Genomic DNA, 13602 nt, shown 5'->3' with positions numbered 1-13602 from the left:
CTTTGATCATTCAGCTTGCTCGGTTAGATTTGCCAAAGTAAAACAAACATTCTGACGTTGAGGATTTCCAGCAATGAATTCACACAGCCATGAACAAAAAAACCCAAACTCTGACATAGCTTTTGCTCATAGACATCTCTGAAGAAATAGGAAGTCTGACTTACTCATATATAACCCTCTTATAAGTACACTTCAAAATCCACTGTTGAATGGAAAAGCTGAGTGAATTGCATATAGATGGCTATATTAAAGAGCAAGTGACAGGGTGTATAGATGTACAAAAGTAGACAGACACCCTTTACATAGCAGGAGTAATGACTGAATAGAATAGTTTAGAAATTGATCAAACCATACCTATATTGTATTGTACTTGTAGTGATGAAGGCTTGCTCCAAACAGTAACATGCATCCAGAAGGAGGTAGGGGAGGGAAAGATGGAGAAAAGTAGCAAATGAGAGACAGACATGGGAGAGGAGCAGAGGAAGAGAGGACTAGTACCAGAGGAAGAGAGACTAGTGAGAAGGTAGTGGATAATAGAGAAAGGTTTGGTTCAGATATAACACTTCCACTGCAACAAACTATGGTTTATTATAGATCTGTGCTTTCCTTTCTGTCATTGTCTCACACATGTGACTTGACAAGAGACTTTCTGGTTCCTAAAATCAGTTTCCTATGACATCTGAATGGGATAACTGTGGTTTAAACATCGTCTGTGAACCAGGATTACAAATCAGGATTTGATGTTGGTTGCAGACTTAAACTGCCTACATTTCCTGGTGCAGATATAGTAATGTAGCAGCTGGATTTCAGCCTGTCTGAGGAGGGGTGAAGGGAGTGGGAGGACACTTTAGCTCATCAGTGATTCCCACCCCAACAAACCATGGTTTGTTGAAACAGCAGTATTTGATCTGAACTAGGTCAGAGATTGTCCCATGGTGTGTTTATTAGGTGACTGGATAGTGAGTCAAGGGGAAGAGATATGTGCATTCAAATTTGGCACCAAAAACAATTGTCACAAATGTATATCATGATAAGTCATAAACCGTGGCTTACTATGAATGAGCAGTGTGCTTATGCATGCTGCTGAATTGATCCTGCTGTGCTCTTCCCTTCTTTGAGCAAAAAAATATGAGCCTTGTAAGTGTGATGAAAAGATCCTCCGTGGCACAGAGTGGTAAGCGGCGGTAACGCAGCCGAAAGCTCTGCTCATGGCCGGAGTTCGATTCCAACGGAAGGAGGAAGTCGAATCTCCGGTAAAAGGGGTCGAGGTTCACTCAGCCTTCCATCCATCCGTGGTCAGTAAAATGAATACCCGGCATATGCTGGGGGGTAAAGAAAGGCCGGGGAAGGAACTGGCAATCCCACCCCATACATACAGTCTGCCTAGTAAATGTCGCAAGACGTCACCCTAAGAGTCGGAAACGACTCACACTATAAGTGCGAGGACACCTTAACCTTTTTAAGTGTGATGTGTCAACCACTGCCTCTCAGCCTAATCTACCACATAGGGTTGTTGTGAGGATAAAATGGTGAGGGGGAGAACTATGTATGACACCTTGAGCTCCTTGGAGGAAAAGTGGGGTATAAATGCCAAAATAAAAGTAATGCAATAATAAATAAAATAAATCAACCAATGCTTATGGGTTGTTTCTCCCACAGCTAAGAATAAACCTTGGAGACAAACAAACTGAGTGCTGTGAGTACATCACATTTAAGGCTAAGCTAGTGATTTGTTGCTCCCAGCTCAAAGGGAGGAGCAAAATGGCAGTGATCTAGCAGTGTACACTAGCATGCTGCTCATTCACAGTAAGGCATGGTTTAAGGCTTACCATGATGCCCAAACACAGCTTCTAATAGGCCAAAAATCAACCTTCTAGAAGTGACTTGATGCAGTTATTTGTTTTTAAATTTAAAGATTCAAAGTAAATATCCATGCATTAGTAAGCATGTATCATTTTCTTCCTTTTTGCAGGGATTTAGCTTGGAACAAAATATCAGTTATTCATGCCAATGCATTCTCCTCTTTACTGTCTCTGACTAAACTGTAAGTGTTCTGCTTAGTTTTCTTTTTTTAAAATGTCTGATGAAGTCGTATCAAGGCTTTTTTTTGTGACAGTCCTCACTGGTACAGAGTACTGGCCCTCGTTTTTGGCTGCCCATGCCACCCATTTTGTGCCAGCACCATGTTACGTGGTAGTATTAGTACCGGTACCTCCTTTTTTAACCAAAAAAGCATTATATTAATTCAGATATCCAATGGCAAAAAAAATTGTTCAGTGCAGAGTAAAATAGAGTAGGACAATTTAGTGAACAATGCAACACAAAGTAGCCCTTGCCATCATTTGGCCAGCATTATTGCATTTCTGCATTGTAGATTATTTCAGTTAGTGATGAAATAAAATGCTAAACTGGACAGCTTGGACAGCAGATGCGTAATGTCTAGCACCACACAATTCAATTCAGATTGGACCCAGATCACTCTGGAGCCTGAGTCCAAATCTAGATACTTTCAACTTCCCCCTACCACAGCGTTTACCTGGAGCCCTCCTTGTTGTCCCACATTTCCCTTTGGCTTTCCAATGACTATGGACACTGTTTGAGCTTGCACTGCATAGGTGTTTGGAACCATGAGAAATGTACTCTCATGGTTTACTTTTCCCACTGCTGCTGAGCACGTCCTTGGCAGTGTCCATAAATACTAGGAGCAGGGCTGGTTGTACCATTAGGCAAGAGTAAGAAGCATGACACCCAGGATATACTTTTTCTGTCTAGGCTATGGATTTTTATATGACAGTGGCCTGGTTTGCACCAAACCTTGGCTATAGCTTGTAGTTAGCGAGGAGAGAGCTTAACCATGAGCACAGGTTCAGACAAGCCCAGGATGAGTATGGCGCAGGACTTTAAAAAAAAAAGAGAAGAGGGAGGAGCAAAGCTGCTATGAGCTTATCTCTGGGAACCCATACATTCATGATTTTCTTGTAATTGGCTTGGTTCACAAGACATGATAAGCCAAATGTTTGAATACATCCAAATAACATACCATGTGAGAAATATGGGGAAATTTGTCGATTTCTTAAAAACTATGCTAGAATGCAGCAATATAGACAAGAGTGGCTAGTTTTTAATTATTCTGTGGCTGCTGTTGCTTCACCTCAGATATTAACTAATTTTATAGAATCCAAGCAAGACAAGCTGGTTAGGTTGCAACTCTAAGCACACTTATTTGGAGGTAATTTCCATTTGAACACTTGGACTGACATCCAAGTAAATATAACTTCAGTAAATGGTCCTTAACACATCAAAGAGTTGCTCACAATAAGAACTAAGGGTAACATATTCTTGTAGTCCTGCTCCTTTCAGTGTGGCTTGTACAAGAGAACTTCTAAGTGCATTGTGCTAAAAGGTGAAGCAGCAGACTAACCAGTGACTCAAGGAAGATATTCCTGAAATTGGTGCATCTTTTGTCAGCTGAATAGTTTTTCTGTTTTACTGTTTGCAGAATTTAATACTCTGTGACAATAACAAATATCCCCAGGCAAAAAAAACACCATCCTTCGAGAATAGTAAGCTGATTTTCTTTGTTATTTTGCAGGGATCTGTCATCCAATCTTTTGTCCTCTTTTGCTGTAACTGGCCTATATGGTTTAACTCATCTAAAATTAACAGGAAATCATGCACTACAAAGTCTGATATCATCTGAAAACTTTCCAGAACTCAAGTGAGTACCTCATTAAAACTAATAAGGCACACTTGTGTTCATGTGCAATGGGAGGGGTGTCACTGTATAATGTGTGTTACTTCCTATTCAGAGGCTTTGAACCACAGCACTGAAACTAAGACATACATGGAAAAAATTATAGACTTATTACATCCTTTTTTATCTCAAGAAAATATGATTGATTTTGAACACCCTGGTAGCTGCTTACTTTGAAACACATCTGCTTCTCAGCAGTACAATCCCCCCCCCAAAAAACATACACAGCCTCTGTTCTTAAAATTACTTTGTACAATTTATATTTTATGGTGGCAAGCTCCCTTTGCTCGACTGGTGCTTTATAAACTACCTCTGCTTTTGAAAAAAATAGGAAATATATAGCTGCAAATAAAAAGAAAAGAAAAGGATCATATGGGTAGTTTGAGGATGGCGGTAAAATGCCCAGTTAAATATTCACTTAATGCAAAAAGTACTGTAACCAAAACATCTGAGGAAGAGTTACAGATGGTTTGTTCTTCTGACATGTAAAATGATACTAATCAGAGTGAAGGTGTGAGGTTAAAATAAGCAATGTAGTTGAGGTAAGGATTATGCAAGGTTGAGTTTGTGCTTTTTTTAATCTGGAGCTCTTTTGGAGTCAAATTTGAATTATCCAAGTTACATTTGGCAGTCAGTTCAAAATCATGATGGGTCATAAATCAACATTCTGAACTGCTATTCCCCCCCCCCCAGTCTCACTATTCTGATTCCTACAGGGTTGCATAAGCCCTCACCATAGCCCTAATGGGCCAAAATAGCTATGTGATGCCTGTTGAGAGCGGCACAAGTGTAGGCACAAGTGTTTTAGTGTTTCATCAAGAGTAAGGGCAACTTGCAATGCAATGCTAATGGTTCGTGATAGTACATTAGGCTGTTTCACGTAATACTTTCCATGTACTACAATATTACTACTTACTTTGGTATTTGCATTTTCTTGGTTTAGTTGTTAGAATACGGCTATGCAAATGCTAGGGTTCCATGGGAGTTACCTATTGCTGCTTTGTCAGCTTGTGAACATAAGATGCAAATAAGCCTTGCAACAAAATGTTATACATGAGCAGCATCACTCACAGCCTGAAATTGGAAACAGAAGGAATGATGGCATATTCACAATGTTCTGAAATGTACAAGGATATTGGAAGAATGGGGTTTCTCTTAATCACTGATATTTGTTCAAGCCAAGCTCTGACTTTCTTTTGGTTCAGTCTGATACTAATACGATGTGCAATGACTTTGCAAAAGATGTAGGCTGAGTATACTGAAATATTTTAATGTTTATAACCTTGTCTGTTACTCTAAAGGGTGATTGAAATGCCTTATGCTTACCAGTGTTGTGCATTTGGAGTGTGTGATGGCTACCTCAAAATCCAAAATCAGTGGAACAAAGATGAGAACAGCAGTGCAGATGAATTTCAAAGGAAAGATGCTGGCATTTTTCATGCACATGGTAAATAAAAAATAAATCAGATTAAAAAGAGGATATCTGCTGTTGATTAGAATGCAACAGCCAATAATCAAATGAATGTATGCGTTTCCGATTTTACCCTTTTACTACTAGGAGAATGCCAGTACAAATACACTTTCAATAAGATGCCTATTCCAGACTTGCAAAATAATATTTTCAAACTTTCTCTCCTATCAGGTTGCTAGTGATTTGGGGTGAGGGACTGCATTTCCTGCAGTGTGGCATAGCTCACTAGCTCAAGTCATCGCTACTTACTTTCTCTGCAGACACCTTAATTCTGTTGGAAATTGTAGTCTGGGCATTTTAATTATGTTATATTTTGTTAAGCAGTAGTAGCTTTAAGTGAGCATTCTGTTCTGCCGTTTTGATCTTTTTAATTGTTCTGTTCTTATTTTTGTATACTAGACTGGAATATAAACTGCCCTGAAATACAAACATTTATAAAGGGTAATATACAAATGCCATATATAAACACAGTATCCAGCAAAGTAGTTCCACTAGAGCAAGGAATTTTGGCTATGTAACAGACCTTCCCCTTCCTCTGCTCTTCCCTTGCATCTCCCCAAATCTGTTCTGGGGTTCCCCTCACTCTCTGGTGGGGGCATTCAGGGAGAAGATTGGATGGGGAAGTTCCATTACACAAGTGGAAATCCTTCCACTAGTGGAAGTACTTCATTGGATACTGGCCATAGTTGTTGCACCTTATGATCTAGATTACAAGTATTAGGGTAGAAATACACTCACTGCTCTCCTGATTTCAGTGCATCTCCACCTCTCTTTTCTGAAAATGGGGGCACACAATGCTAGTCAAATCCTGCTCCTTTTTACTGTAAAACCAGTGGGATCAGCTTGAGTGCATTTTTTAAATTCAGCTTCAACGAGATTTTGCAACTGGTTGGCAGGTCAACTCATTCCTCCTCCAGGTGTGGCCAATGGACATTCTTTGCTGTAGGCGACTAGTGTGTTCACAGCCTTAATCTGGGTGAAGTAAAACCTTGTATAACAGATCATGCACAAGTGGGTCATATATGTTGAATTGCTGTTTTCAGTGGATGCAGGGCTAAGCCAAGCTCTCACCATCAACAGGTAAGGACATGTCTTTTTCTGGAGTATACCACTTTGAACTGCTGGTAGTGCTTACATGATAGTGTAATTAGGCGCTTGTTCAGTGAGACTTGCTGTTCAGAAAGTGTATTTTAAGTTTGCAGCCTGAATGTTCTTCCATACAAAACATTACACACAAAACTAGATGTCAGGCAGAACGATTCTAGCATAGTATGTCAGCCTTCCCTGTGACATACATGTATATAAGAGAGAAATAGTGCTCAGTCATACAAATTCTTAACTGCAGTCTGAAGTGTAGTTCAGAAACAGGCTAGACCTTGTTGGCTACCTCCGCCTTAGTGTCTGACAGTGCTACTATCACTAAAATCAGTTTCCTGAATTTAACACCAAAAATCTTACTGATTTTTATAGCATTACCAGTGTGCATGGTGCTTTACAGTGTAAAAGAGGACAGATCTCTGTCCAAGAAACATATAATGTAAATTGAACCCAAAGGAAAGGGAGAGAGGGAAGCAGGAGTAATCAGGGACAGAAGATATGCTTGCTTGAGTTACATGTACTTCGGCTTAGTTACAGGCTAAGTTACAACAGGGCATCTTCTGGAAATATTGAAATAATGGATAAGCTGGCATTCTCTCTGCAAGTTTGAGAGATTCTTACTGCCAGATCCTACTGCACCATATAGACAGATCATCACATCTCTATATACCACAGAATCCTTTGCAGGATCTGAGGGACACTGGACAAATTTCCAAGATGAAATTAAAAAATGAGTATACCAGACGGTTTTGAACCACCTTGCAAACATCTGTTACACTTCCATTCTCATCTGCAGCATACAAAATTATAAATGGGACTGAAATTGTCAGAGGATTACCATCATTTGGAAGGAGACACTAGAAACAGTACATTTGATGAATAAGGAGCTTTGGACAACTGAGATTCAGATAAAGGAAGTTCTACACTATTTATTAAATATATTCTAGGCTGACACCCATCCTTCTTTACTTACATAAATGAGTCTCTTTTATTTGGGATTCTGTCCAGATAATACTTCAAAAGTTAATACATCCAAATGCAGCAGTTTGGAGCTTTATATAGTAATAAAGAGTGGGGTCAGGCATCAAGATATAAAGTGAGCACAACATTTCCCCCACAGCTACAAATAAGATATTATCATCATCAATATAAATGACTAAATTCTGTGTTATTGCTTCCTACAGATGACCATGACTTTGAGGATTTTCTTCTTGACTTTAACGAAGATTTGAAAGCTCATCATTTAGTGCAGTGCTCTCCCTCTCCAGGTACAACTATAGTTTTAGTAGCAGAGCACCCAACTATTGGTTGTTGTTTTCAAAACTCCTTGGCACCCTCTGTTGTGATATTCTATAAAGCTTTTTAGAAAAAAGAGCTATGAGAAAGTGCAGTTCTGCATGAAATGCATGACCAAAGCTTAGTGGTAGAACAAAGTGTTCAGTCAGAGGCGTTTCTAGGTAGAACTATGCAAGTCTTCTCTGTGAACCCTGGAGAGCCACTGCCCAATATTTTGCGGCCTGGGGCACGTTTGGCAATCTAAAAAACTGTTATGGGGCACCACAACGTGCCCATTCCACAGAAGAAACTGGCAGTGCTCAAACCACCACCCTCTAACAACAGGCAAAACAAGTACACACTGCTGCAAAAGCAGCAGCAGTACTGGCAGTTTCTCCACCACTTCCTGCAGGCTCTGAAAAAGGGCGGGGGGGAGGGTCTTCTCAAGCATTTTGGGTGAGGTGGCTAATAGAGTGCCTTGTCTCACTGCTGTGGCTTGCTGTGACAGCTAAAAACACTTTTTAGACTTAGAAGCTTTTATTATTTATTATTTATTTAACTTGCATACCACTTTATATTTCAAAAAATCTCAAAGTGGTTTACATTTCAACAAAAATCAATATAAGTTCTACATCCAATACTGTTGCTAGTAATAACAATAAGCCACATTTTAAGTAACATAATGAGAAATAAATCTCTAAGCAATGTACTTAAAATGAAAGCAAAGTGAATCATGTAAAAAAAATGCAATACTGTCAAGAACTGCTGCCAGCTCACACTAGGACTCAATTCCCAAACCCAGGGCAATTGATCCTGGCCAGGCATAACCCGTGCCTCCCTTACCAGGTCTGAGTAAACTAACAACAATCCTGCAAGGTAGGTAGACTGCCACCACCCCTTAAACCTGGTCACCCACTCTGGACAAGGGGAAACCCAAAGTGCCAGGAATAGACCTGCCAAGGATTCCAGAAGACAGGAGCCAAAGATACACTCCTTGTCTTGGAGCCTTAAGGCAAAATACCCAAATATACAGTAATCTGTGGCTAATTGGCCAAGGTGCTGGATTCAGAGCCGAGTTCCCCCTGAAATGAACACACACTGGTAAATAAGAGATAGCTTTGTTAGAACAAAATATAAGTGCAAAAAGTATGGCAGTAAAATAGTTCCTTAAACCAAATACCTCCAAGGGCTAGGTAAAATACAGAGAGAGATCAAATCACAAATAAAAAAATAATGAAGCTGTCTAGCCTAATCTATACTCACACAAGATTGGTAAACCAGCAGAGTAACATCATGATTCCACATCTCCTCAGAGCTGTATAGCCTGGATAGCAGATGGAAGATGGAACACCAACATCCGGTAGCACCAAGAAACATTGGGAAACAAAGACGTAAAGTCTGGCTCTATTCTTATGGGAAAACGCCCAGCAACAGCCAGGAATTAATTAGCCAATCAGGGGGCTTTCTGATGATGAAATCTACTGAAGCTTTTGTGCCTAACGGTCACACATGTCTCCAACCTTCCCAGGCCAGTTGGCCTTGAAGTACCAGTCTCTGGCTGATAAGCAGGTGTTCTTGCTTACTGCTTAATTAACTGAGTTCAGCTGTGAGAACTGCTATCTCATGTCCTCTCAGAGGCCCTAATTCAGGCAACATGTGTTCCCCACAATTCCTTGCCACAGAACCATTTTAGAAACCAGGCATTCTTGACAAATACAACAATTATAAAATATATCTACTCTAGATTACAAGGTTTATTCACCATGTTTACCTCCATCTTTTTAGCAGCCACCTTCAGTCAGCCTGCCCACATCTCATTCTCACGCACATCCAGTGCTGAATCAGCACTGACAGTTGTCCCAAGTTAGGAAAGGCAGAGCTGGTTGTTACGAAAACATTGTGTAGAAACTTGGGAGGAGGTTCACTTGAACTTCTTGTTCAACAGCTCCTCCAAAAAGAGGGAGGTTGCTTATAAAATTGCAAGGATTCTACAGGTCCCTCAGCCTTACTTTGTTTCTGGGGCTGAGTAGAAATTTGGGGGGCAGCGCCTGACTAGCACACAGAACTCTTTTTGCCTACTTTACACCGTAGGGCAGCCTTTCCCAACCAGTGTGCCTCCAGATGTTGTTGGACCACAACTCCCATCTTCCTGACCATTGGCAATGCTGGCTGAGGCTGATGGGAGTTGTGGTCCAACAACATCTGGAGGCACACTGGTTGGGAAAGGCTGCCGTAGGGCATAGTTGTTTTGATTTGATCCATTTGGTCTGTTTGGCATCCGGTGTGGGCAGGTAAATAAAAGTAAACCCTCATTTGACAGCCCCTTTGAGGCATTTGTGGGTTAAGGGATACTCTGGTGTCCTTACCCACAGCCTAAGGTTTGGGGGTTACTGGGGGGGTGCCCTTCAGGCCCAGCTTGTGCACCCTGGTAAACATTTGAGAGTGGGACCCGAGTGTGCATTTCAGGTTCAGATACCCATGACTTACTTAGCAAGTTACTTCCAATCTTTGTCTGGAGAGCCAACAATGCAGTTGTCTATATGCTCTGTATGTGAAGGAATGTTTCCCTCAGAGACATTCATTTCACTCCACCTGCCCGCACTTACCTTACTGGCTTTTTATTGCAGATCTTCCAATTGTTATATTTAAATAAATATAAACTTTTCTTATACTATGCCTCGAGTCTTCTTTCAGGGTGTGTGTAGGCAAATTCTGCAGTGCAGATTCCAAGAAGAGTGTTCTGTTCTGAGAGGGAAATCAGACCTATCACTTTCCCTAAAAGTACATTCAGTGGTTAAGTAAGAAGGGTAAAGAACTGGTGCAGCAGGTGTTTAACAAGAGGTAAGGAAGAAAACATTGGCAGATGTTCTGAAGCCTGGTGAACTGCCATTTATCAAAATTAGTTACCATCAAATGAAGACTTAGAATTAGTGTTTCATCAATGCAGGAAACAGAGAGAGAAATGGAAACTAAGCACAGTTTATAAATCCATGAAAAAAGCTTTCACTTTTTCACTATGACTTTGCTTTTCTGTCTTGTCATTGCAGGACCCTTCAAGCCTTGTGACTACCTCTTTGGCAGTTGGCTAATCAGAATCGGAGTTTGGACCATAGTAGTTTTGGCCTTTATTTGCAATGCATTGGTGGTTGCAACAATCTTCAGATTCCCACTGTTCATTTCCTCCATAAAGTTGTTAATTGGACTAATAGCCATTGTGAACACACTTATGGGTGTGTCTGGTAGTGTGCTTGCTAGTATGGATGCATTAACCTTTGGAGTCTTTGCTCAGTATGGTGCTTGGTGGGAAGGTGGACTTGGTTGCCACTTTGTTGGACTTCTCTCCATCTTTGCTTCGGAGGCTTCCATTTTCTTGCTCACTTTAGCAGCTGTTGAGCGTGGGTTTTCTGTGAAACATGCCGCAAAGTTTGGGACAAACTCCACTCTTGCTAGTGTGAAAATAGCCATTTTATTTTGCTTTGTATTGGCTTTGATCATTGCACTTATTCCAGTACTTGGTGGAAGTGAGTATGGGGTTTCTCCTCTGTGCATACCATTGCCTTTTGGGAAGCCAACCGCTGTGGGTTACATGGTAGCACTAGTCTTGTTGAACTCCCTTTGTTTTCTTGTAATGACAATTGCCTATACGAAACTCTACTGTAATCTGGATAAGAGAGAACTGGACAATATTTGGGACTGTTCAATGGTCAAGCATATTGCCTTGTTACTTTTTACTAACTGCATTCTTTATTGTCCTGTAGCCATCTTATCATTTTCTTCCTTGTTAAATCTTACTTTTATTAGCCCTGAAGTAATTAAACCAATACTTTTAGTAATTGTCCCCCTACCTGCATGTCTAAACCCACTTCTCTATATACTTTTCAATCCACATTTCAAAGAAGACCTAGAAAGTCTTCGAAAGCAGACATTTGCATGGAAGGCATCAAAGCATGCCAGCCTGGTCTCCATTAATTCAGAGGATGCAGAAAAACAGTCATGTGATTCAACTCAGGCTCTAGTAACTTTTGCAAGCACCAAAATATCATATGCTATTCCTACTGACAATTCACTGGTGCCATCGTCCTATCAAATGAGTGAAAGTTGTAACCTTTCATCAGTAACATTTGTTCCTTGTCATTAGTTTCATCTCAAAGATAACTGTGTTTAAAAATTATCAACCACACATTAAGTACATGTGTATGCATTTCTTACACAGTAAAAGGAAAAGAATTGTCTATTATTGTGTGCAGGGACGTGGAAGAAATTGGATTAAGTTCACATTTAAAGCTGAATTTATAAAATTCCCACTTTCGAAAACAATAAGAACCAAAAAATATCCTTCCAAATTCTCACTTACCCAAAGTTTATGACGCAGTTCTCCAACCAAGCATATACAAAATGCATATATTAGAGAAAGTATGCATAAAAATGAATATATTTGTGAAAATTAGAACAAAATCCTTGCAAAAATGTGTGCATTAGTCATAACTGCATACAAAATGTGTTGGGAGAAATTCACACTAAAATGCTGAAGAAGGTTCATGTGAGTTTTTTTAATTGCAAATTTCTGTAGAAATGTGCAGAACCAAATTGAAGATCGGAAAACTGAGAGAACTGAAATTGAGATATTCCTCCATCCCTAATTGTGTGTCAAATGTTTGGTAGCAATGAAAATTGGCATCCTAAAATTCCCAACAGATACTATCTCATTCTGCTTTAAAAAAAACACTTTAATCAGTTATCGTTCAGCCTCGAGGAAAAAGTCCAAAAGCCACTGATGTTTACAGCATTGGCCCTGGTGCTTTGAATTAGATCAGTATTTTTCACTCCCTATTCATGGACTTTTTGTTGTAACAATGATTTTTTTAAGGGACTTCAAATATCTAGATGAGCTATCTTGCCAAGTTAAAGCTGGAAGTAGATAAGAAAAATGTACCTATCCCAGTTACACAATATCTTTACACATGAATTGGCTTCAGTTGTCTTGTTGAACAATGTATGAAAGTGAAAACCATACATATTTGTTAAAGAGGTTGATATATCCAGGTAACTGGAAATATTAATTAGAAGTGGCCTCTGGTCTTTGCACAGTTTGTAGATATCTGAAATACAACTTTACATGAGAAGTCCATTAACACTAGCAGAAATAGTTGGGAGAGCCAAATGGAATGGTGTAGGAGGGAGACCAGCATTGTTTTCAGATCTATGCAACATCACTTTGTATGCATGTCAATCCTTAGAAAACAAAATGAACAAATGCAGAAGCTATGCACGTAAAAGCTGGCCACATGGTTATCTTATTCCTTTGTTTCCTTGAATGTTGAAGCAATGCAGCATGCAACTGGAGATCTGTTCCTTAAAACCAATTTAGATTATACAAGAGATCATCTGACCATTGCACAATAATTACCATGTTTATTTAGCTTTATTTTTACTGTGGTTCAGTCATGGAGTGCTGCTTAATGTCATTGAAATTGTTCCTCACATGAATATATTTTCTTTTGTATACAAGCTTGAGAAGTAAAGCATTAAGTCTGGAGACTAACTCAAGAAGGATTCTTTTATATTAAAAATTAAGGTTAGATAAACTTCAAAACAAAAGAGGCTACTATGCATATTTTATAAGCAAGTTCAAAAGCTATGATTGAGATATTTCAATGGGGAAACAAAATTCATTTTGAAAGCTTTTTTAAATACAATTTGTAAATATAGAACTGTATTTATTATTACAGTAAAATCATACTAAAAGATAATAAGTCATGTACAGTTTCATACTGATATATTCTCTAGATTTCTATTTTCTGCTCATATTTGACTAAATTCACTATCTGTATATAATATATGTAAATATGTAGTGATTGTAAATAGATGTGCTTTCTTTTCTACTGGTGTTTCAAATATATGTAATTTGTAATAAAATCTACCACTAACCAGAAAGAGTATTTCAGTCTTACCCTCATAAAAGTTTATCAATAGTTCCAAATATTTTTCAGAAATTTTTAATCAC

General features: G+C 39.3%; 1 protein-coding gene across 2 annotated transcripts in view; it reads left to right on the top strand.

Moving 5' to 3' along the window:
• Positions 1–13224, top strand: part of LGR5 (leucine rich repeat containing G protein-coupled receptor 5) — a 114316-nt gene extending 101092 nt beyond the window's left edge. For both annotated transcript variants that reach the window (XM_061639741.1, XM_061639742.1), the window contains exons 14-18: positions 1973–2044; positions 3593–3718; positions 5056–5201; positions 7508–7591; positions 10646–13224. In XM_061639741.1, coding sequence (XP_061495725.1) covers positions 1973–2044; positions 3593–3718; positions 5056–5201; positions 7508–7591; positions 10646–11736 — 1519 coding nt within the window. In that variant the 3' untranslated portion in view covers positions 11737–13224. The remainder of the gene's footprint in view (positions 1–1972; positions 2045–3592; positions 3719–5055; positions 5202–7507; positions 7592–10645) is intronic.
• The last annotated feature ends 378 nt before the right edge of the window (positions 13225–13602 follow it).

Source organism: Rhineura floridana, chromosome 8, assembly GCF_030035675.1.
Source record: "Rhineura floridana isolate rRhiFlo1 chromosome 8, rRhiFlo1.hap2, whole genome shotgun sequence".
NCBI classification, from domain to species: domain Eukaryota; kingdom Metazoa; phylum Chordata; class Lepidosauria; order Squamata; family Rhineuridae; genus Rhineura; species Rhineura floridana.
The sequence above is the reverse complement of the archived record's forward strand: the minus strand, read 5'-3'. Positions and strand labels throughout refer to the sequence as shown.